The sequence below is a fragment of the Onychostoma macrolepis genome, chromosome 13 (genome assembly GCF_012432095.1).
Source record: "Onychostoma macrolepis isolate SWU-2019 chromosome 13, ASM1243209v1, whole genome shotgun sequence".
Lineage (NCBI taxonomy): Eukaryota > Metazoa > Chordata > Actinopteri > Cypriniformes > Cyprinidae > Onychostoma > Onychostoma macrolepis.
Genome location: NC_081167.1, coordinates 5,164,636 through 5,191,081, shown reverse-complemented (window position 1 = coordinate 5,191,081; position 26,446 = coordinate 5,164,636). Strand labels below are relative to the sequence as shown.

Here is a 26,446-nt window from a genome sequence, read left to right as displayed (position 1 = left end):
CCATAGCATTACAAGAATGTAACCACTATTCACCTTTTCAAAGACCCATGCCACCTTCTACCTTTTACTTTTACTTCCCTTTTTGTTCGTAATGGCCATGTAGCATTAATAAGGGTGGATTTATAATTATTATTATTATTATGTTTTTTAAGCATTTTGGTTTTGCGATGTTCAAAGAAAATATTTGCTTTTCTTCTCAGTGTTAGTTTGAGGTCTAAACTTAGGATGTTTGTGAGAAGCCCCTGTGCAGGACTGATCGATGTGCAGGGCATTGACATTTGTAGGCTTGTTGTGTTTGCTTTGCAAATAAAAATTTAAGGGAGACACAGTATACAGCATTCCTCGCAAATGGCCTCACTTTGTTGGGGAATGTTAATGAGACCCTGATCGCTTGTCGCCAAGGTCAGAGGGGCCGGATTTGGAATTTAGAAAGCACATAAAAGAACCTAAATCTAAAGTGAAACCATCAGAGAACATTTAGGGGGAAATAAGTGGAGAAGTGACACGCAGTGACCTTGCTAGATGGTTTTGTGGTGGATCTGTTGTAATGTCAACAGTTCATGTTGTGTGAAATACTTCTGCCTTGTTTTTCAATGTAATAGGCCACATCAGATATAAATCATCTTCAATGAATGTAATGCATACAATGGGCAGACCGAATGGAATTCATGTTAAAGTATTACATCACATAATAATCTGAAAGAAAATTCTGTCATCATTTACTCACCCTTATGTCATTCCAAACCTGTATTTCTCCCTGAGCTTCTTTCACACAAAAAGAGAAATGCTGACAAATGTACTGGTTAATTTTTGTTCCCCATGTGTTGAAAGTGAATGAGGATCTGGGCTATTTGAGCTCCAAAGTAAAAAAAAAAAAAAAAAAGGAAAGAAAAAGATGTTCTAGACATATCATCAAAGTACTAAATGTAACTTGTGCACTATATTCCTCTTCTGAAGACTGAAATAATCTTTGTGTGGGAAACAGCCCAAAATTCAAGTAATAGTCCAGTAAATTTTTACCTGTTCTGTAGCTTACATATTGCAAATACCAACTTGTAGCAGTTCGTTTGGTCTCATTGCATTGATGTTGCAACATCTTTGACGTCATATGTAAGGTGTTGTGTCTAAAGGTGCCTTACTTGGATACAGACAGCAGAAGGCAACATTTTCAATGAATAATGACTTAAATTTTAGCTTATTCATCATAAAAAGTTGTCGGGATTAACGATGTGGATCATTATTTGGACAAGAGCAGCTGGTACATTCTTCAACATTTGTTCTTTTGTGTTAAAAAAGAGAAACAAAAAGAATGTCCTAAAGGTTCAATAAAATAATGACAGAGTTTTCCTGCCCCTTTAAAGTTTTGCTCTTCAGTGAAGCGTGTAAACAGCTTTAAAAACTTCCACAGTAAGTATAAGTCACCTTCATCGAATCTGTTTTAGTCAATTGAGAATACAATGACAAAGGTTGCATGCTCCAAGATGAATAATCATTAACGCAGGGGTTAAGGGAAATCTTTACTTGCATATTATACTGGCTAATTAGCGCAATTAAAATTTCACAAACAAGCCCGGGCGTCCACGTGATGACCTGAAATCTGTGTTTACACTGTAATGAGTTACCACAACAACAGCGCTCTGCCAGATTTGCCGTCGAGCGCTTAGAGAGCACCATAAACAAACAATCCAGCTCTGACTGGCTCAACAGCTGCCATGTTGCGTTTCTAGTCGATTACCCCGACTGGCCATTTCTTCAGCATACAGTAGACAAATGTGAAACCCAAGCCGCAGGCTTCTCTGTGACTTCATACCGGCTATCTGATCTCTGTTTGTGTTTTTGCTTAAGTGTGTCTGTGTGTGTGGGTGTATTTGACCCAGATATTCCAAGGACACAGTTGCTATGCAAGCTCCCATCTGACTTCCTTGTCCTGCCAGGCCTGTCGTGGATCTCTCGGTAGGCTGTCTGCACCACGACCTCCTCCCCCATTGAATAAAAGAGGAATGGGAGGGGAGGCAAACTCTGTGGTGCTTGATTTACGTCCACTTAAGCTCTGCTTCACAACAGGAAATCGATATAATTACACAAGAGCTAAGCATGTTGGGGAATGGGGAGGTTGTTCAGGAGAAAGGTGACTGTAGGAATGAAAAGAATAGGAATAAATTAAAAGAATGAGGAAAATTTTACCTAGTGGAAAAACAAGACAAGCAAAGCATCCTTCAAACTGATCTGTTAACCTTTGGGGCTTGATTTTATTAACTGTAACAAAGCAGCCTCACACATTGGCCTCCTCTGGAGATGTAAGATTGGAAAACTAAAGCTTAGACAACGACATGTGGATTCGGTCTACTCTGATGTGCTTTCACATGCCTATGTGCATTAGTTTAGTGAGTTAGACTGTAGGGTTAACTTGGTAGTGGACTAGTTTTGATCCACATCTTCTTTAAAGTTACTGCTGAGAATCATGACTGATTATCCTGGCATCCCATGATTTTCGGTCAAAGATTGTGCTGCTTTTATGTAGTCATTGGAGAATCAAAGGGACTCGTTGCTTTAGATCCGATCCAAAACGTACCTTCTAATTCACTCTGTTACAGTTTATGTTCGCATGGTGCTCCTGTTCTTTTTTTGGTGAGCTTCAAGTGACTAGGAGTAGGAGGGCAAAATCAAAGGCAGATGCCCTACCAAAATCTTCTCCAAAGTCTGGCCTTTAGCAAATTGGTATAAGGCTGAGATTCGCCCACTATTACCTCATGATATGATGATACACATTGTGATACATTAGTCACAATTTATCACCATGTATCATGGTATAATTATTTGAGAGCAGCTGAAACTGTGCCAAACTTGTGAGAGACAGAAATTAATCTGCCAGATCAGTTTCAACATCTGTTGGATGGCTCTCGGCACAATATGCTGCCTCAAATTTTCACACTGCTTAATGCTGGTTTATCATCTTTTAAACCTGCACTTTTAACCTTGGTTATGCACCATTTCACACTTGTAATGTTGAATGTATAAAGTGTGAAACAATGTTAGAATGCAATAGGGGTTTAAGATTTTGAAGCCCAAAAAACTGCATCCATACCTCATAAAAAGTGCTCCACATGACTCTGGGGGATCAATAAAGACCTTCTGAAGTGAATTGATGCATTTGTGTAAGAGAAATATCTATACTTAAATCTTTATGAACTGTCATCTCTAGCTTCTGCTAACTGTTGTACTTGCGTTCATGAGAGAGTGGCGTTCCAGCGGATGACGTAGGCAAACACAGAAGTGACAAATGCTGAGAACGCTTAGAAGTACAAAACAAGGAAAAATGTCATAGGATTTCAAAATAAACCAAGAGGAGACTGGTTTTCTTTTGCTTTAAAGGGGTTATCGGATGCAAAATTCACTTTTACATGTTGTTTGAACTGAACACAACCACCCTGTAATGATAAAAACCAGTCCACCCAGTGTTTTTTTTTTTTTTCAGATAAATAATATCCCCTTTCTCAAATCAAGCCGTTCTCAGAATCTTGGCTGTCACGTCAGACAGACCCAGGCCCCTCCCACGATTGTTGATTGACCCGGCCGTCTTACCTTAGAGCCGCCCTGAGTGAGCTGTAATCAGTCCGCCATTGTTTCGATGCCGGAGCGGTTGTAGACAAGAATGTCTCCTAAGCGACTGAGGTGTTTTGTTGTTGGATGTAACAATGAACATAGCAGTAATCATTTACTCCAGACATCTGATCCACTGAAGATGCAGAGGAGTATGTTTGTTTCTGAAGGGAATTTGTCCTCCGATCTACCTAAATGCGTCAATGTTCATGCAAATCATTCGTGATTCAGCTTCATCTCCAGAAGAAGCGAGTATAATTATTATTTTTTTAATGAATTTTGCAAATCGCCTTTCCTTATAATGTGCTAGTTAGCAAGTTTCACGATGAATTTAGTTACAGATAATAAAGTTTACAGTCTCTCAGAGAACTGTGCGTCATCCCACGGAGGGAGAGGGGCGGGAATAGCAGAGCTCATTAGCATTTAAAGGTAAATGCACTGAAACGGCTTGCTGTGAAAAGAGCTGTTTTTGACAGGGTAAAAAGGGTGTTTTTTTTACACTACCATTGAGAAATTTTAACCAAAGTATGTTATAGACTTTTCATTAAGACCCTAAAGAATCATATCATCTTGTGGAAAATGGGCATCCGATGAGCCCTTTAAACAAAAGTTGGTTCTCGCGAGCCTAGCATATTCTCACCGAGCTTACGTTACGCCAACGTCCTACCTCATCCATTGTCTCATGAACATGTGTATGACAGTTAGCTGAAGCTAACTTTTAAGTGCCGTTTAGTCAACTAGACCACAAAACCACCATGTTTGTCTTAATGACAGCAGGCAAATTGAAAGGTCTTTTCTTCTGTGGTGTGTGCAGAAATCAACATGGGTCCTCCATGCAGGATCCAAAGCATCCAAGAGGCAAGTTCGCCATGTGCAGGAATGTTACACTGTCCCAAGACACCACAGAGGAAAGGAGCTTTTAATTTGCCTGCTGTCATTAAGACATGGTGGTTTTGTTATTCTACATGATGGGGCTTGTTTTAGGTCGCTGTGGTTGGTTGAAAGTGTTTTTAAAAGATCGAGATCTTCCACATTTCCTAATTGTCAGACCTATATGGGTTAGCTGCTGTACTATCACATGAGCCTTTTCAGAGAAGCGATTTGTTCATGATGTCCATGTAGCCGAAGGTTAATTGTTCTGTAGGAAGGCACTGCCATTATTGTCCCTTGAGCTCTGCTGGACTCCACATGGCTTTCAGTACTATCCTTCTAAGCTCTCCATTATACTGTATGTTATATGAGCAGTCATAAGAATAAGTGTTTCAAGCAGCTCTCATAGTTGAACCAAAGTGTGTGAGATAATGAGGGCGGTTGTGCGCCGCTCTCATCCTTAATTCAGCATGTGCCGCTGTGTCTGTGCTGAGCAATGGTGCTCCTGATGTAGATGACTCAGCTTCCCGCTGTTTCATTACTCTGTATTCGCACTGTGCCCCAAAGTGGAAACATACAATGTTCCGCAGGTACCCGTGGGTCAATTTGGGACAGTGTCCCACTGCAGAATCCCTAAGGAAATGCTACTTCACATTGAACCTAGGGCTGCTCGATTAATCGAAATGAAATCGCAATTGCGACTAGGCAGAAGCTGCGATTGTCATGCATCTTGTCAGTGAAGCACGGTTCTGTGATCAGTAGTAAATCTCCATCCGAAGGCCAGAGGGCGCTCTCGCTCGGAAACTCCAAATACACCTCGCAGAAGAAACCCAGGACGATTTAACTGCTTTCATTGATTCAACGTGACTAATAAACACAGGACTACGACAATATATGATTTATCTGAGTTCTCATCATTTTCATTATATCTATAATGCAATATTAATCGACATAGCCTTTATCACTGCTTAGAATACTATGAAATATGCTGCGTGCCTTATTCTGTGTAAGAAGCCACATCATCTCACAGAAGGATTTATTTCAAACACTCGACTGAAATGTTCAGAACTGTATCTGTGAATCATTCATGATACCATTTTCTTAAGGATAAATGTGATTTATGAACAGTTTACACATTTTTTCTGCTTGTTTCATGCTTTCAAAATTTGCAGCCGAAGAAGACAGGACCAGGTTTAAAGCAAGTGCATTGTCCATTGGCATTGAGTGTTCATTGCAGCTGCATGTATGAAGACTGAACCCAAGAGGTCACCTCCATACGAAGCAACTTGCTGCTGGCAAATTTTGCATGTCACCAAACGATAATCCGACACGAAACTTGCAGGAAATCCTGTCTATTCATATAATTTAGATTAGGGCTGTGCAATTAATTGAAAAAATGTTTTGATTTCAATTTTGGCCTCCAACAATTACGAAAATACAATAATCGTGATAAAACGATTATTGCGCCCCATTCCGTCCCCTTTCCAGAGGTGCTTTCGTTCTTCCATAAAAGCCCAACTTCACATGCAAATTAGGAAGATCATCTAACCGTGACTTTTACAAAATGGTACGTGCTTGATTTAAAGAAGTGTATTAGATTTATTCATGTTTTTAAAAGTGTGAAAGAGAACTTGCGCTGCTCCTCAGGAAGATAACATTATATGCATTCAGAGACGGAGCAGAACACGGACATGTAACTTCAACTTTTAGCTCAAAGTGCGCGCCTAAATGGTCAAATACACGCAAAAATGTGTTGAAATGCAGTGCTTTGTGATTATTCATGTATACCTTCGTCGGTCATGTAATAAATGAACGTGAAGTGTTAAGAATGAAAATAGGCTTGTAACGGTAAATTGGATCCGCGCGGCTCTTAAAGTGACAGTGGGCGACTGTTTGCTTAATATTAATGAAACAACAAAAGACAAATTCAAAATTACACACTCTTCTTGAGTGAAGAACTTTTGTAGCTTTAATAAAAAACAAAGAAAGTTGAATTCTTACAGTGAAGACTATGCTGTTTTATTTTTCATTTGATCATTTATTTCTCAAGTAGGCAGTTAACTGCTTGAAACTTGCATAAAAAAGCCTTAAAGCACAGTTTGTTTTATTTGTATCTTTTTATTCTATTGTATTTGTCCTTTTGCTTTTTTTATTACTGACAGTTTAATTATTTTCAATAATTATTTTTGTTTATTTGTTACTAATAGGCTAGTTACCTAATACTGTGCTGTGGTATTGAGAATTGTGAAATTTCGCTGGTCTCTACAATGTAGATGTCATAGCAACCTTATTTACAGGAAATATACATTTGATATGTATCACTATCTTTAAATAAACCACTCGTATAAAGTTTTGGTCATATGGCCCCCTCACAATCATGTTAAATAATCATGATTACAATACTGACCAAAATAATCATGATTATGATTTTTGCCATAATCGAGAAGCCCTAATTTAGATTTAATTTCAGTGAATTTGATTCAAGCTAATTTACATATGAAATGCATCAAAAAAGAGAGACTCATTCACAAATTGTCTACTTTTTTGTCAATTGTTTATTTGTCTATTTCTCGCATTTGCTCAACGCAAGTTGAATTGGCATTTAGCATTTAGCACCACTGCAAAACACAGATGTCTGAGCGTTGGGACAGTATGACCAAAATCTAATTTCCACCTTCAAACCTTATATGGACACCTGTGCCAGTGTAACGGAGGCCAGTTTCTAAGAGCTGCGCAGGTAAACCTCACACCCCTGAACTCAAGAAGCACGCTAGCGACTGACTGGTTTTTAGCTTGCTTGTTCGCGCACCCGCCTCCAATGTCAGAAATTCCAGTTCGAATCCCACTCGGAGCAAGAATGAGGGAAGTAGAACCGGAGGGGTTACACCCGCATATTATTTAAATTCTTGACTCAACTTGTTTGGGTCACATTCCACATTTTTCCTTCTTACTTCATTGCTCTCTGGTGTGCAAAATATACTGAAATGTAAACAGGAAAATCTTGACACATATAAATTCTGTCATACTTCCCTACTAGGTCATTCAGGGGATGAATGCTATCCTGGATAATTCTTGGCATGGAGGCATGGAGACTATATTCAACTGCGTTTAAAATAATTGATTTGTTTGGTGATGCATTAAGTTTAAACCCCACGTGACTGCACAGTGAACCATAACTGTAAATGAAATCAAGTATTGTAATTACAAGCGTGAGGTTAAGTTGCTTTGTTGCCTTGGTGAGTAGGGGGTTAAGGCACGAATGTGTGTGTTTGTTAACCGAGTCTTTGGGGAAAACGGCCTGTTTGATGGGGGAGTTTATGCTGTGGATCAGCCTGTCAGCCTTGGCTCTTGAGCTGGAGATTTGCAGGCCTGCTTCAGCTATGTGCTGTCAAAGTGATACGGGCATTCCCACTACCACTGATGGATGAATAAACACACACTTTTACTTTTGCATGCTTATTCCATTTAATCTACCAAACCGTTTTACCGTGAGTCATTTTGGCATGGCATATAGTATTTATCATTTAAAGTATCTAATCGTCTGTAAACTTTTTTTTTTTTTTTTTTATAGCACATCCCTAATTTGAATGTCGTCGTCATGATGCAAGGTTAATTTCACTGTCAAAGTGCATGCATGCTTAAGCTCCTGTAAATAGAAATAATAACACTTAAACATGCACACATTTGAACTAGTTGTTCCATAAGTCAATGCTTTGGGGTTAGGTTAACTGTTTGTCAGTTGTGTGACTTTTATGTGTGTTTTATATGGCATTCACTGGCTGACCGGTTGACTAAAGTTATGGACTAGTAACTAGTTGACTAGTAAAATTCGTGCCAGCTCTTGTGCACACAAACACAGAATTTGCAGTGTGTGATTCTATGTGCCACAAGGGAAAGAAGACAAAGGAAACACAACGGAAAACCCTGACACGCTCATTAATGGCCCTAACAGTTAATTCTCTGAGGGGTTTAGTAGGCAGAACAGAGTGTGTGAGGGTCACCCTGTTGTAAACCATCACATCAAGTTTCCTTGGCAACTGATAAACCACTAGACTGTTGCAATACTGCGACCTGCATTCTGAAACTGAGGAAATGTAGAACGTTTTAATAAAAAATGTTGAGTTATAATATGTGGGTCATCTGAGGAGTGCAATGGAACTTTGCATAGTGGCTAAGGCACAGTGGCTTAACCAATGAGTCTGTTTGCATGTACAACAAATGCTAATAACAGGTAATGTGAAACAATGGTAGCAGAGCAAACATCGGTACATTTACTGAAAAAAGGCTGAAACTACATATGTAGTCTGTGCTGTAAGTACATACAAACTATAAAGTTATTCACAAAGACGACCTCTTCCTCAGACAGAAGTTTTCTTTTTGGATCGGAGACAAAATGACCATTGTCAAACCGATCCAGTTTTAAAACTGCAAATCAGCAGTAGGCTTCTATAACCCAGCAGGCTTTGGTAGTTTGTGAAGAGGTGCATAATTTTTACTGTCAGTGAATCTTAACCCAGCAGTGGGTTAAGATTCTACCAAACTACCAAACACTGTAAATAACACCTCAAAATGACCCAACAGGCTAAACCCAGGGTGAACCCCCATTTGAGGGTAGTCAAATGATTAGGAACTATTCTGTAGTTCATGAGGTTTGCAATGGACCACTCTTCACCACTGCTCCATATCCTCAAAGTGTATCATGTTTCAAGTGCTGAGCTGACAAATGGATTTTTCTCGATAGCTGTGCAGTCTTGATTGGTATTTTTTTCCTTCTAAAAGAGGAACAAAAGGAAAAAATGAAGCTAGGAGTAAAAAGAGAAAAACAACAGAGTAAATCCATAGCCAGGATCAGTGCTTCTGACAGAATCCCTCAGTGCCCGAATCTCCGGTTCACCAGGGTATCCTCGAGGATTGCTGCTTATTACCCAGTACGTGATAGGGAGAGAGACTTAAAAGGTAAGTGACTATAAGGCTTAAAAGGATTCTCGTTTTTCTTGCACAGAAAACAGACACATTGCACACAAAAGATTTGTTTCACTGGCAAAACGCTGCGGCGGGTGAGCCTGCGGCGACTCCACAAAGGCATGTAAATCTAGACTGAAGTGTTCCACGTGCAGCTCGAAAGAAAGCATGAACATTCAGGGCAAGCTGCTTTCAGGCGGGCAAGGAGTGAAGAGACGGCATTCACAGCACATATGACCTCACACTTTTCCCAGTCGCCATGGAGTTGCTGTGGAAACGCAGCGCTTCTTCAGGAAGTTCCAATTCAGCCTGCTGAAATGCACCCACTCTCCCTTCATTTATGTGTGATCTGTGAAATATTACAGCCAGCTGGTCGGCACTGACACCTTACGTTAAGAGCATTGGCAGTTAGCCTCTCGGGTTGTCGTCAAGGTGTACTCTAACATGCAACTGTAGTGTTAGTCCCAGACTAATGCGGTCTTGTACTGACTCGTTAAGCCCATATCAAATTTATTTTCGGAGTGATTTGATTGTGTAGCCTTGCATCAATACAGCACTGTGGTTCAGTGAATCTTGCTCTATAAAAATACCTATAGTGTGGGATTAAGTGCTCTTCAAAAAGACATGGACTTCAACAAAGTTGTCTAAAAGAAACATTCTTCCACACAAAAATGAATTGATCAACAATCAGAGAAAGAAAATGGCATCTGTAACCAAGAATTAATCAATTAATCTAGATTTTTCAAGTTTGGGGTTTGTAAAGGAGTCTGGAGGTACTTGGTAAAAACAGATGTTTTGTTGTCACTTAGAATAAATGTTTGTAGATAGTTGTTTGAGAGTTTTATTTTATTTTATTTTTTTTAATTTGTATCTGATCTGATCAGTATCTGATCTTTGTGGGTAAGTTTCAAGTAAAAAAAGTGGGTTGGCTTCTCAACAAGGCCAGAGTGGTAAGTACTATCCAGTGACCTGTAATATAATCAGAGCTCTCTGCAGTGCAGGACTAATAACAGACTCTAACTAAGGGGATAGGTGTCTCAAAAAGCCCTCTCCTCTACTGGAAAACTCAGCTAATCGTTCACACGATTGTCACGGGCCAATAAGTAGGCTTTAGGCTGTTTTCACAAGCTGAGATTAAGTGGTCACAGATACACAAACATGCACGTATTGGGTTGTGAGAAATTCAGAATTTAAGATTTTGGTTCCCACAATTCATGGTTTGTAATGTGATTAAATTGGCTGCACTTCACAGGATGATCCAACACGCATCAAGACTATATATATATATATATATATATATATATATATATATATATATATATATATATATATATATATATATATATATATATATGTATGTTTTATAATGTATAGCTAGCTGCTTTCTTTAATCATCTTTGATTGGACAGAAGCAGCTAGCAGCAGGATATGTTCTTGTGGAGGAACAACTTGAGCCTTGAGAAAGATCTGCTAATAGATGTGCATGAGAGAGGGTGAATGAAAATGAAATGGTAAAGAGGCTCTCAGGGGGCAACTGTCTAATTCCCCGTTTAGCATACAGCAGAGCCGCTCTTTGCTGTCAGACGGTTTGCCGGCACTCTCATCTCTCCGCCATCTGCCTTTGTCTGCTCTTTCTTCCGTATGTCTGTTTCACCTCAACACACCTACACCATTAGCATTTCTCCTAATATTCACTGTGAGTTCCTTTCCATGTGACCTGCTTTGTGAAGGTGCGAAAGTTGTGGAGGGAGCAAGACTTCCTGGCAATCGAACAATATCAATTTTTTTCTTGTTTTTCCCAGCAAAAGGGCATACATTGAAAATGTCAGGAAAACAGTTAGGAAAATGTAGATCAAGAGAAAGGCCAAGGGAGAGAGAAAGTGAAAGGTAATTTCCTACAATGAGTGGAGGCGTCGTTTTCAAGCGCAATAAAGTCCCTTGTAATCGCTTGACATTGTAAGGTTTACAGGGCTCTCGCTGGCTTTGTTTATCTTTTAGTGACAGTAGCTTCGCAGCGTATGCCCATTTTCCCCCTTTGAGAGAATTTTAGTGTGAACAACAGTTGTAAATATGAATAACAATCTGGTTTTGATATCATTCTGCTACATTTATTAGAGTGTGTCGACTAGAATGGGCACTCCTGCAATCTCTGTCTCTCTTTGTAGGGCTGCCATGTTACGGGTCTTTCATTATGAATGAAGAAAACCAAAGTAATTCATCTTTGTTTCTTCATGGACAGCCAGTTTAAGTGATTATATCTACCTCACTGTTATTGAGCCTGCTGAGTGGATATGTTGGGTTTCTCTGCTATTGGCTGGGGGTATTGAACTCTGGGTCTATATATCTCTTACTCTTTCAGAATACAGTAGGCTATATGTTTTTTTTTTTTTTTTCTCCAGATATCTTATAAACTGTCTTAGACCGTACATTCATGGACTGATAGTTTATCCATATTATTGGCAGGCTTCTGCCCATTTTACAGTCACTAGGGGCACAAGCCCATCTGGAAATAAAGTTGATGTAACTGCTGTGAAACTATTAGAATTTTTATTTGACTTTTCATGGTCTTCTAGTGTAGAATCAAGGCCGTAACCATGTCTTGAATATTGGGGGGGACCAATTTTATATATATATATATATATATATGTATATGTGTATGTGTATGTGTGTGTATATGTGTTTTAACTGACGCACGCACACACATTATTACTCGCACACAGAAACTTGCCAACATTACCCCGTGACTTTTATTGTAAAATAGTTCCATACTGAATTGCTACATTATATTTCTCAGCAACAACATGTTTTTGAAGTAGGACTAAATTCAGTTTCGTTGTTTGTAGGGACAGACAAACAGATGCAGATAATTAACACACGCACATTTCATCTCACTCTCTCTCTCTCTCTCTTTCAAAATGGGTGTATTTGAGAAAAAAAGTGGAGTAGTTTGCTTCACTGAATATAACTGTCGATCATGTAACATTTCTATCGTAGAACAGTTGATTAAACATTAAATGATTTGCAGCCTCCATCTTACCTCGCTCTTTCAATGTTTTCAATCTTCGCGGCGCTCTCAGCATCTGTGAACGCTAAACCCCGCCTACTTTGATTTGCCAGTTCAATTATTTTGACATTGACGAGCGCTGTTAGCCCGTTGAGGCAGAGCAGACTGAAAATGTTACTTTTTAAAGCTTTTTTGTCATCCTAACAAGAGCGCTGCGTAATGGAGGACTGCAGATCAGTGCAAGAATTTCAAATATTGGGGGGGACATTTGGCAATTTCTAATTATGGGGGGGACTTGTCCTCAATGTCTATAGTGGTTATGGCCCTGTGTAGAATAAAGTATTTCTGATAAAACTCTTTTAAACGGCACATAAAATCAAAACAAAAACTGCGGCTTTACATGTTGGTCAGATAGATTGTTCTTGTTTAAAAGTAGGTGGTTCTCAAACAGATTCTTGAGGTTTTGAGAGTCTGTCCCACATTGCACCTTATTGCACCATGTTACACCTACGTTGCCTGTTTGGGATAAAAGCACGGGCTGTTCAGTATGTTACGGTGTCTTAAGCAGAGGTGTCCAAACTTGCACCTGGAGGGCCATTTTCATGCAGAGTTTATTTCAACACACCTACCTGGAAGTATCTAGTGCAGGGCTGAGCAACTTTAGTCCAGGAGGGCCACTGTCCTGCTGAGTTTAGCTCCAACCCTAATCAAACACACCTGCTTGTAGATTTCGAGTGATCTTGAAGACATTTGGTGCGTTCCAAACGGGATATATCACCCTCCGAAGGGCACTTCGGAGTGAAAACAATCATGGCCGCCATACTGAAGGGTCGTTCCAAACCGAAGTGCTCAAAACTGGCCACTTCAAAGGGCCCTTCGGAATGAAGGATTTCGAAAGGTACAACTGATGGACACTTCGGGCCCCCATGATCCTTTGCGCTTATTCTTTCCATGATGATGATGGCGTCGCCGTGTGGGCACGGGATGATGTCGCTGAAGGGCACTTCAAGAAACAGTTGTTTGGTCCTCTACACCAGAGGTCCCCAACCACCAGATTTTTTTCAAACCATAACCGGTCCGCGGTGTAAAAAAGGTTGGAGACCCCTGCTCTACACCCTTCAACCCTTCAAAGCGCTCACTCCGGAGGGTAAACTCTTTGAAGGGATTAGGGTATAGGGATGAGCTCTTCCGAATGGAATGCAGGGGTAGATTAGCTTGTTCAGGTGTGTTTGATGAGGATTGGAGCTAAATTCTGCAGGACAGTGGCCCTCCAGGACCAAAGTTGCCTGACCTAGTGATTCCGAAGACCTTGATTAGCTGGTTCATTTGTGTTTAATTAGGGTTGGAGCTAAACTGCGTCCGTCTTTTCACAATTCATGATTTAAATGCTTCCCCCCCATGATAATTTGTGTACATTTTCTGGAAATTTTGTCTTTTCAGCAAATCTACATTTGATACAAACAGTAAATCGACACCACTTGACTTCATCCTAAACTTAAAAAAAAAAAAACCTCTTTCTCTCTATTTATTCCTTCCCTTGCTAGCTTGTACTTTTTTGAACAATGCCTGAGACTTGGTATTACGAGCACTTCCTCTGTCTGATTGCCTCTTCAAGATGAATCGCTTTATGTATTCCCCAATTGTAACTCGCTTTGGTTAAAAGCATCTGCAAAATGACTAAATGTAAATATTCAGGTACACAACTGGATGACATTGACACAAATTAAAAACAAGGCGGTGGCTGTGAGGGACTGAAGTTTTCAAATTAAACATGGCATTTACTCTGACAAAGGTCTGCTGGTTGCCTCAGTTACCCAGTTTTGTCCTTGGCAGAGGTTGTGCTCCTGATGCAAGTCTAGAATAGAGGAATTGAATGCGTACGTGTGCATGACTGAGTACACGTTCTCATAGAGACAGTGTTTGCCGTATGTTTACTTCACTCGTGTGTTCCTCCAAGCACACTAATACGGCTCATTAGGAGGGATTCCTTTCATTTTCAAATCAGCTGAAGAGCTTACGTCTTCCCCTCACGACTCCTTTCACAATTTGTCTTCTGCTGGCTGAGCTGCCCTCCTCTAACCCTCCCTCACACACTCACTTCCATGGAATGCATTGTATAAGAGCCTGATTCATGCAACACAGCGCCGCATCTTTATCCACTTAATGTAACCTATTCTCCAGACATCCCCTGCTCTCCTTAACCTCTCCTGTCATGTCCCTTTGGGTCACTCAGTGAGTAATAAGACCACGCTAAATGCTCATATTTGACCCTGGACCACAAAACCAGTCTTAAGTCGCTGGGGTGTATTTGTAGCAATAACTAAAAATACACTGTATGGGTCAAAATTATAGATTTTTCTTTTATGCCAAAAATCATTAGGATTAAGTAAAGATCATGTTCCATGAAGATATTTTGTAAATTTACTACTGTAAATGTATCAAAACGTCGTTTTTGATTAGTAATATGCATTGCTAAGAATTCATCTAGACAACTTTAAAGGCGATTTTCTCAATATTTCGATTTTTTTTTTTTTTTTTTTTTTTTGCACCCTCAGATTCCAGATTTTCAAATAGTTGTATCTCGAAAAATTGACACTTAAGACTGGTTTTGTGGTCCAGGGTCACATATGTGTTTTTGTGGATTCAAGAGATCATGTTCTGTCTGTTTCCCAAGCCATTTATGGGATACAGAGCCTAAGTCACAGTTTCTCATGGTGCACATGATATGTAGTTGCAGTCTTGTGAAATTTTGATAGCCATTGTGTGCAAAGGTAATGGGCCTGTAGAGTGTCATATTTGTCAGTTTAGCTTTTAGTAACATGCTATGCACACTTTTGACAAACCCATGCTGCTGCTGGCTTCACAGCAGAGGACTTCTTGAAAAAGGTTATGAAGAGTCAGCAAGAAGTGGGTGGCTGCCAGGGTTTTGCTTACTGGCCCATGTGTCATATATTCTAGTCCAAGATAAAGGCTCAGACCCGTTCTTTTAGACCTTTTAATCCATTTTATCACCCACGAGGACTATGTCCAAGCACCTAGGCAGTGTTTCCCAACCCTGTTCCTAGAGGCACACCAGCAGAACTCTTTCTAATAAAACACACCTGATGCAACTAGTCGGCTCATTAGTAGACTCCAATATGGTACAGGGCAATTTTGGCCCTCAACATCCACTTTCCTGCAGAGGTTTCTTCCAACTCTGATCAGCTTTTCAGTAATCTTAAATACCTTGATTTAGCTTGTTTAGGTGTGTTTGATTAGGGTTGGAGTTAGAAGCTCTGCAGAAAAATGGATCTCAATGGCCAGCGTTGCCCACCCCTTCTCTAAGACCTGAAATGCATGGATCATTTAAAGCCCAAAACACACTACACGATTTTAGCAATTCTATAAGATCACTGCATGTCACACTGTGCGACATGGATCTAATAAACTTGGCTACGACGTGTGTGTGTGTGGACTGTACGATGAGGACACCTATTGACTCGTACGATACGACGCTTGTTACTAAAGAACAATAAAACGTCATCAGCATGCGCTAGTGGTAAACAAAAAGAGCATGATAAATCACACGTTAGCAGTTGGAAGTAAATGCATTTCTGCACCAAGTTTCAAACTTAATGGGATAGTTCACCCAAAAATGAAAATTCTGTCATTAGTTACTCACCCTGATGTCGTTCCAAACCTGCAAATCTTCGGAACACAAATTAAGATATTTTTGATGGAATCTGAGAGCTCTCTGACCCTCCCATAGACAGCAAGGGTCCTTACACGATCAAACGTAGTAAGGAGATCAGTAAAATAATCCATCTGACATCAGAGGTTCAACCGTAATTTTACGAAGCTACGAGAATACTTTTTATGCGAAAAAAACAAACAAAAAAACACTTTACTCAAATTCGTCTCCTCTGCGTCACCCTAGCGAGTATCCACTGGACAGAAACTGCGTACGTTCCTCTGTGTTAGCCGCATACCGGATGTGCTGTTCGTTCAAATCAAAGCGTAAAAATATACGTAGAAGACGTATCCGTGCGGTGTGGCTGACACAGAAGAGCGTACACAGTTTGGGTGCAGTGGATATTCTCCAGAATGGCGCTAGGGTGACGTAGAGGAGACGGACTGTTGAATAAAGTCGTTATTTTTGTTTTCTTTGCATACAAAAAGTATTCTCCACTGATGTCACATGGATTATTTTACCGATCTCCTTGCTACGTTTCTGGACCTTGATCGTGTAAGGACCCTTGCTGTCTATGGGAGGGTCTGAGAGCTCTCGGATTCCATCAAAAATATCTTAATTTGTGTTCTGAAGATGAACGGAGGTCTCACGGGTTTGAAACGACATGAGGGTGAGTAATTAATGACAGAATTTTTGGGTGAACTAACCCTTTAAAGTTAGAGGTTTGTTCAAATCCCTTACATAGTATGTGCTAATAGTGATGCTTGTCATAGAAGCCACTGCTAATACAAGGAAAGGGTCAGAAAATAACCTAATGTCTAGGAGGGCCTCTCATCATTCCAACAAAGCATACCTGCACACTGACCCCCTCTCATTATTACATTTACACTCAAGCTGTGAATGCTGCTTTTATCCCTCATTCACACTGATGCAGAAGGCAGCAGGCATTGATTTTTTGCACTCTTTGTTCCAGCAGCGGTCTACAGTGAGATTGCTTTGGATGTGAGAGAAGACTTTTCTCCACACACACACACACACACACACACACACACACACCAGCCAAAGTCTCGAGCCATATGATGAACCTTTTTGGACATGACATTTGGAGTCAAAATGTAACTTTGCAGAAAAAAGTACTAATTACCAGCATATTGATTAATTGTCTATAATCTGATTAAACACCTGCAGAAAGAGACCGGGCATCTGAAAAATCTATAGTCGGGTTTTGATTTGGGAAGTTGAACTAAGGCCTGTTTCACACTACACGCAGAAGTAGCATGAAGGAAGCATTTAAGCAATGCACGTTTATTTCTATGCCTATATTAAATGTTACATATTTCACACTGCCCACTTAGTGCAGTGCTGCATAGAATTGTTCTGTCTGTGTCTTTTTTGGCACTGAGGCTTTCTGTGCAGTACATACTGCAGAATGCTCAACTTAGTATGATTAAAATGTAGTATAAACCTCATTAATATCTTTGCAATACAGGCAACATGCACATAAAATATTAGGATGAACTACTCACACAGTATTGTAAGATGTCTGTCGGGCTTTATGCAAGTTTAAGATGCAATAACAAGAATACTGCTCTTTTGTGTAGGTCACGTTCTTCATGTCGTTCAAATTACATTTCAGAACAATAAAGTTAGTAACTAAAAATTATAATCGACTAATTATTGATTTTTATAATTAATTTATGGATGTTATCACAAGAAATACCCAATTTAGTTACCACGAAATCAATTTATTTTCTGTATAGAGCCGTTTTCAAAGCTTTCAAAGAATCAACTCTATTAGGATCATCAGAAAATAAAAACAAATCAACCAAATCTGTAAAAGAATATTAATAGTAGAAACAAAACTGAAAAAAATAAAAAAAATAATTCTCAATGACTTTTGAAATATTAAACTGTATAAGTTAGTTTTGTAAGTTATTAAAAGTAACTGTCTAACATTCAGAGCAAGGAATCCTCTGTTCCTTCTGTTGAAGTCATAAAATATGAAAATGTTTAGTATTATTGCACCTCATTTGTGGTAGTGTAGATAAACGGTGCAATTTACTTCATAACTCTGTTATAGCACCTAATTCCAGTGAAATCAAATTTAAAAGTTCTACTAAAGTCGTGTTTTTTTTTTTTTTAATGCTATGGCTGACATTTTCCTGGAATTGCCACATGGAGGACAAAGATTAGATTTTGAGGCGAGAAGATCTCTCAGAAACTGAGGCCTGTTCACGCCTTGCTATACTAAGTACAACTAATGCGAAGTACAGCTCTTTCATACCGGTATGTCCCCTGTGTCTCGTGATGTGGGCCTGTAAGCCTTTCTGGGTGTTTAGTTTGCGTGCATGACTTTATTTATGTCTTACTCCTGTTTCTCTCAGCCATGTGTCTGTATTTAGAAATGCTGTGCTCTGGGCTTGTGTATCACGGGGGCCTCATTAACACTTGCTCGTGTTTGTATGTCAGGTCATATATTAACTCTAGTCTGTTACTCATCTCTGAACGAGAGCAGAACCTAACCTCATAGGGAATCTCATAACGAGAATGTTCTCTAAAACGGTTACATTCATTTATTTGTTTGTTTACTGACATGACAAAATGAGGTTCCTCCTTGTTTTATTTTCAGCTGTGAAGATGTCAAATGGCACATGTGCAAAGTTTATAGTCTCAAAACCATTAACAGCTGAAAAGATGTCAGGTTTTTTATTAATTTTTTTTTTTGGGGGGGGGAGTCATTAAGTTTAGTGTATTGAGGACCTTGCAAATATCTCACTCCTAGGTTCTTGTCAATTCACGATGAGCTTATTCCTAACAAATTAGCCTGAAAATCAATATTTAACCAGTTTCTGAAGCAATAGTTGCGACTTCATGTTTTGCCACATTAAACTGTGTGCCTTTCCTGTGTAAACCAATAAAGTTTTAAGTCACAGTGATGAAAGAGCTCATTTCTGAACTGAAAGATGTTACATAACTGTCAGCAACCCAACCCCCCATCACCCATCCGCTTGATAGCCAATGTTTTAAAGCAGATACTGGTTAGAAAAATATCTTTTATATTAGCAGATTTTGAATCTGTCAGCCTTTGCTTATGGACACTGTGTCTACAGGCCTCAAGAAAGCCACCGTCACTGTGCTGACAGAAGAAAACCAGACAGTTCTTTTGATCTTTGGGGGGGGGGGGGGGGACTTGTCATGCTGTGGTTAACTGTAATCGGCTAATCAACAGGAATACACATGGTTGCTTTATGACAGCCCTGCAGTTTGGCGAGGAGAGGCAAGATGACAGCACGCTATACGGGGCAAAATGTAAAAGCCAGTGACCATGACGCCTGATGTTGAGGTTGATGATATTTTAGCCCTTCACAGAAAGATAACTTGAATATCCCCAACTAGTAAGGATGTGAGCTGTGGTGATAAGCAGAACTATTGTGCGAAGACATCTGGTCTTAAACACACAAAGAGGAAGAACCGCTGTCTGTTTTTGCCAGACCAATGTGACCGAAGAGATGGTAGTTCAGATCATTTTTCTCTCTCGCATGCGATTTCAGCCTTTTTATTATCCCAAGTCCAACCTCTAAACTGTATGGTTGGTCTTTTTAATCTTCTTGCAAATGAATCTGCGGGGTACAATTAACAAATCATACCAAGCATGCACTTTTAACCTCAGGTCATCATAAACAATTACTGCCAGTGTACTGGGTTAATTGAAGTCTCACGGCTCTCCAGCAGACCTCCTTCATCTAAATGGCTGACACAATAGATTCACTACGTATACATGCTCAATTACCTTTCATACAGCATAAAACACCTTCGAGTCATCAGTAGGAGTCCAACTTTCATCGTTCCAGAATATTTATCTTCTGAGGTCTCTTTAATATCTGCAGTCTAAAAGATAATCTTTATTTTTACCCTGTTGAAAAGTTTTGGGGAGTTAATTCAATGCTGACAATGACTGAATGAGAAAAATAAATATAGTTCACATACAAGAAAACACACTGTATATCACATTAGCGCTCCTTTGAGTCACGCAAGTTTGAGTTCTAGCTCTTTTATCTTTGCTGCAACGGTTCATAAAATTAAATAAACTTAAGTAAAAGATGAATGACACTATAAACTATTGCAGTGCGCAGAGGTTAGCAAATATGTTATTTACATAACTGCTTATTTATGTTGTATCTCTCTCTGGTGTCTGAGAAGATTAATTTAATGCGTTTAAGTAACATGATATAACTTGTGTTTTTATGAACCAGTTAAGTGAACATTTGACCTATCGGTAAGCCCCTCCCCTCAGATGCAGACTAGCCAATGGCAGTCGAGTATCAGTTGCACGGGGAGCAGAACTCAGACATCTTTAGGTTTCAGCGCCATAGAGAAACATTGGAAGATCCGAAGCTCGCATCGGTTTTATGGGGTTTATGCTTCAAAAATGGAAAAGCGATGTGCCTGGGGTACTTGTAACACGGATTCCAGGTATCCTGAGAGGATGGGCAATATAATTTATTTTATTACATTTCCTGAATCCAAACAAAACAGAGCAAAATGTCCCTAAGTATTCACCCCAATACAAATGAAGACAAAAACGTTCATTTTCTGGTTGTCATACACTCATTAAGTTACAGTTTTCATCTGCTCAAGCAGAACGTTAATGTTATCTTGTGCTTTAGCAAGGTATCTCTGGCTAAAACTAGCTAACGTTAAAGTTAGTGAGTCCATGCTAACGTACAAACTTAAATAGCGGACTGTCCTCGTGTCTTGTACAGTGTTGGTCAAAAACACACAAATGTAGGTCTACATTTCAGTGCCTCTCCATATTAAACTGGTTAAATGTACATTAATTTAATCGTACTCTGCGATACATGAACAGTGTTGATCCAAGATGGTGATGACCGACCATAATATGAGACTTCTTCCGCTTGCATTGTGATCTGTAAACCCTCGCTTCGAGTTACCCACCGTATTTATTTTTAAATATTTTATAAATCCCTCCATGGAATATTTAATTACCATTTGGTGGCCTTCTGCATCCAAAATTGTGCAAAAACATTGTGGGACAAGGTTTTCACACTGTAGCTGTCATTGAAAGAAAGTGAGCAACTCCGTTTGTTTGTCCGAGGGAGCAACAGTAACTAAGGGGGGCGGGGCTTACCGATAGGTCAATTCAATAATTCATTTAAACATGCGTGCATGCAAACGGTCATTGGTCACCAATCTGAACAAATATTTTTGACAGACAGATTCAAAAGATTTGAGTCAAGGGGATGGATCAAATTTTCCACTTATACACGTAAAATAAAAGATGAGTCACAGCACATTTTAGGTTTGGTAATAAAAGAATAAAATTGCTAAATGTTTGTATATTTAAAAGTGAATAAGTATATTGATTTATTCCAAAGAAATATTTTGGGAAAAAAAGGTTTAATGGCTCTAATCATGCTAAATCCACGGATACATTCTTCCTCTGAAACACAGCCTGGTACCATTTAAAAATAAATAAATAACCTGTGCATCCATTCTTGGAAGTTACACAAAGCCAACCAATCAAATTAGAGTTTGCCAGATTGAGAGAGCGTTTTTCTTTTTTGTGTGCAGTATGCATCAGACAGTCAGTAAATGGACTGTAAGTGTGCTGTCTAACAGTTGAGACTGAAATAAACAACTTGTCTAACGTTATAAGTGGATCTCACAAAAGTAATAGGTTTTGATGAGATGATTGGAAGGAGGGATATCCTCACAGCCTACACAGGGCAGGGCAGGGCTAATTGCCACTGTCATGGCTGAGTGGCCAAGAGGTTCGCTCATGCCTGAGACTGTGACACTTCAACAAAATAATTTAGTTGCTCACATTGACTGTCCTGTCACTGCTTTGTGTTTAAACACCGGCGACACAGTGAAATCTCATCTCTGGCTTTGCATACGCTAGCCTGTTATTTTCTCTCTATTACTTTCTTCTCGTTCCTGAGGTGATGGACGTGACACCTTTTATCTACCACACTGGGAGCTGTACAAATACACTGCAGAAGTCGAGAGTGAGATCTATGGGCTCGGCGCCTGCATTAACTTAAGATAAGAGCTTTGCAGACATTTGAGTCCTTGACCCCGCTCACCCTGTGCTGCACCTCGCCTACGTATTCCCTCGCATCCACACGCCGTCCCCCGCTGCTTTCTGCCTCTTTGATGAGACATACCCACCTGCAGCTGTCTGTAGTACTGAGCTTTTGCATAATTAATTTGTAATGTGTGTAACTGTAGTCATAATTTGATGGGGAACAGCTGCTATATGATGAGTAAAACGAAAGGAAGATGGTAAGTTTCAGTGGTTTATTTGGTAGGGGCATAACGGTTCAGTTTTCAGTTTGTGTCATGGTTCTCTGGTGAAATTTTCACTGCCATCCAGTAAATATTTGATACATCGGTGGCAGGTACCGTATTGACCCGAATGCAAGACGATGTTTTTTTTCTTGGAAATACATCTGAAAAACGCGTTCGTCTTATATTCAGGGTCTAGACTTTGACATGTCAATAATACACCCACAACAATAGGTGGCGCCAAAAACGCATAAAACGAGTGTGCCATGAAATATGTAATGTAATGTGTGTTGTAAAGATCGCGAGTGAAAACAAAAGAAAAAGAAAAGCTTACAGCGGCAGAGTCGTGACTGTCATGTTAGCCTGATGGGACCAAACTTCCTCTGTAAGTGATTTTAAAACATAAGACAGTACCCAGATTTGAAGACTACAATAAGATGTCACGTCTACTGATAATAACATTTTGGTAGGCTATGAGATGGATAGCGTAAATGTTATATAATTCAGATGGGTTACCTGTTATTTTTATGGTAGGCTATAACAAAAAGTGTATATTTTTCAATGTCATTGTTGGTACATTTTAACAGTATTTACCATACTTTCAAAACAAAAATTAAAATAGCAAAAATATGCAATATGAAAATAATTTAAGAAAAAATGTGTTTTACAGAGAGAAAAAAACAAAACAAGATTTGGTTTTCAAAAAGCCTTTTTCCAAAAGGTACATCTGGAAAAAGGGGGGTCGTCTTATAATCAGGGTCGTCTTATATATTTGGGTCAATGCGGTATTAATTTCTTTACCTGATCACACATTTTTGAGATTTAATGAAACTTTTATAACGCCAGTCTTTTTTGCTGCGCCTGCACCCAAAATAATTTCTCCACTTTTTCCCACTTGTCCCAACAGCCCTATTTGGAATTAAAAATGCATGTTAAAAATAAATTAGTATAGAAAAATGCTTATGCTGCTTTCAAGTGCACCTGGGAAACTCAAACCCCCAAAACTACATCTGAATTCATATACATGATATCAAAATGAAATATTTTGTTATATGAAGCAAACAATGAAAGTCAAGTTGATTAACTTTACATTCCTGCACCTAAAATGAAATGAAATACAGCATGTAAATTTAAACTAACTTGGAAAATCATTCACTGTTATATTATCTGTATTATATAATCGACACGCTACTTCAAGTGTCGCACCTCGGCAACTCGTAAAATAAAACTTCACTTTGTCATTCATGTTTGGAACTCCTAATTACAATATTTCCACTTACAGGGAACATTATTTGAATATCATTCATTGTTCTTGAATGTCCCACTGATATTCTGTATTTCCTCCTTTCCTGCAGGAGGCGCTGTCCATTTCCCTTGGAGGTCACCAGACTGTCAGGAGAGCACATGGTCTGAGAACAGGTGCCAGGTCTGCTCTCTTCTGTCACCCCAGTGCCACTCTGACAGCCCAGGTGAGTGTTTCACACAGTATGATTTATTCACAGCTAGAGCTGCCGTGCAAAGCTATGCTTGAAAAGTGTTTGTAAGCCCTGACCCAAAGCCCTCACAGTCGCATTCAGACTCAGACAGACTGTTAATCTACATCAAGCACACAATTTGTGAATGTTTCCTCTGAGAGTGACATCTGTTTCTTACTCCAGCCCAGTAGGAAGTGTTTAAAACCAGGGTTTTGTATTTTGTTGAAGCTATTACAGTCTACTCTATACTAATATAAATGTTATCCAAAAAATTGTCCTTTTTTCGTTGTTTATGCATCGGCAGTAATGGAGTTTACAGAGTTCAGCTCCATGTAAAGGCTTGTTGCATCATGTTGCATAACAGTTACGTCACATTCTTCCCAGGCAGTCATTGTAAATTTTAAACATTTATTTAAATGTGTTGTATTTTACACTTAAATGCATTTTTAAAATAAACATTTGCCTTTATAAAATCCCATAAGAGCTCACTGAGATGATGCAGACAGAACTGACACAACGATCAAACACTATTCTTCTGGCAGGATTATTTTATTTGGCAAAGGTCGCACTCTGGTTCGCACCCGGGTCGCACTCAATCACCATTATATGTTTGGTCTAAAACACAACTGCCGTATTTTGCTGCAGGGCAGCAATTGCAAGTACATTTTCTGTGATCTTTGCAGTACTGTGATATGAAGAGTGTACAAATGAACATCTCCAGCAAGAGTGTGTACGTGAACAGCATATAAGGCACAATATCAGTATAAATCTAGATATGTATTGGTACAGGATGTCACATGACTAAATGTGTCATCACTTTTGAATGCCTCTGTTTTCACAGTCCACACTATAATGTGAAAACAGCATTAAAATGTATCCACTTGAGAGAGCGTCTTCTGACTCGGTGTGGACGGGAGTTCAAATCTCAGAGAAAAAGTATTCAGATTAGTGCATATGTAGCCTTACTTTCTTACTATACTGTCCTGGTCTTATTATGCACAATCCATCATTGCATATTATTCCAAAGAAAAACAATGTTGTTTCATCAAAAAATTAAGCATGAAGTGTACATAATGTTTTACAGTATGTGTACAGTCAACACAGGCGTTCAACACACAAGCGCGTTAAACAGTTTCATTCTTGTCCAGGGTCTGCGCTATTCCTTTTCAAAAGTTATGAGTGTTTAAAATTTTTTTAAATAGGATAGAATTGCGTGCATCACACAATCCCCTCACATGAGCTCGTAAATCTGGGCGTCTTTTGTTGTTGCCATCTCCAGTAGTTTGTTGTTGTTGTTGTTCTGTCTCCTCCATTACTTTTCAACTTTGAACAACAGTGTTATCACCTTGTAAACAAACTAATTAGTGCAAAAGGCATATACGCAAGCAGCACATACAGTATGCGTGGGTAGAAACATAGGGCTTTGTGTGTTTGGTGAAAATTTGTGCCTTGTGCTCTGTATGCATACTCTAATGTACATGTAAAAACCAAAGTATACTTTTGGCTTTAACAACTTGCTCCATTCCTTATTGGATGATACTGTATCATCAAGCTCTTTAATTTCACAAACCTGTCAAATCCCAATCAACTTCATTTTAACATTTGCAAAATTCGGTGCACGTTCACATCCTATGTTGACTCGACCTGCAATTTTCATTTTAAGGTCTGGAGTGTTTATCTCTAATGAATTATGATTCAGACTCCCAGGAGTTTTTTATGTTGCTGTGTGCAATTTAGTTCCTGAAGAGCAATCCCAGCATAATCAAATTGATGTCTCCTCTAGTAGGGTTCTTTAGCATGATCATTTCATCCTGGTTTCTTCTCATCGTAATTCCCTTTGACAGGAGATCAATTCTGCTAAATCTGCCCAGAGAAACATTAGTATTGGCTTTTCCTGCAACACTAGTTTGGTTTGCAAAACCAGTGAGGCGCGCACATGATATTAAAACATCCCTGTAAGGTAAAGTGTTCACATAATTTAAATAGGGATGTCTGTGTATCTTCTTCCTGCTAGTGCCTACGACATGAAAAATGGATGATCAGATGATATTTGTTGTGTGAGTGCTCGCAAGCCTTCTCACTGGTGCATTCGTGATTCAGCATGGGTGTGAATTCTTTTGATTATTAAAATGGGGGGAACGACCTTTAGAAGAAGTCCTGTTTTCAAAGTGTTGAGTGTGAAATGGAGGTGTCCTTTTTCCTACCTAAGGGATTTGATGGAGGAATAGATTGTAGCGCATTATCAACCTCTTTAGGACAGTAGAGAGAGAGAGAGGGAGCGCTCTCTCTCCTTTCACCTTTTTCTCTCAGACCGTGTCCTTACTGCTGCAGACTGCACGATTTTATAGAAAGGAAAGAGCATGTATGTATGAAGTAGTAGGTCCAGCAGCACACCAGATGTAGACAAGCGGTTTGGATTTAATTTTAGCGTTTGAGATATGATTGGATGGTTAAAGAGGTGGAAAGTGTTAGGCGATGATGTGATGGGTTATCAATATGTTTCAGCACCCACATGGCCTCAGTTACTTTAGAAGAAAGGTTAAAACGTGCTTGCAG

General features: G+C 39.3%; 1 protein-coding gene across 1 annotated transcript in view; it reads left to right on the top strand.

Moving 5' to 3' along the window:
• Positions 1 to 26,446, top strand: part of mcu (mitochondrial calcium uniporter) — an 87,979-nt gene that overhangs the window by 9,049 nt on the left and 52,484 nt on the right. Inside the window, exon 3 of the mRNA XM_058795009.1 lies at positions 23,771 to 23,884. Within this exon, the coding sequence (XP_058650992.1) occupies positions 23,771 to 23,884 (114 nt within the window). The remainder of the gene's footprint in view (positions 1 to 23,770; positions 23,885 to 26,446) is intronic.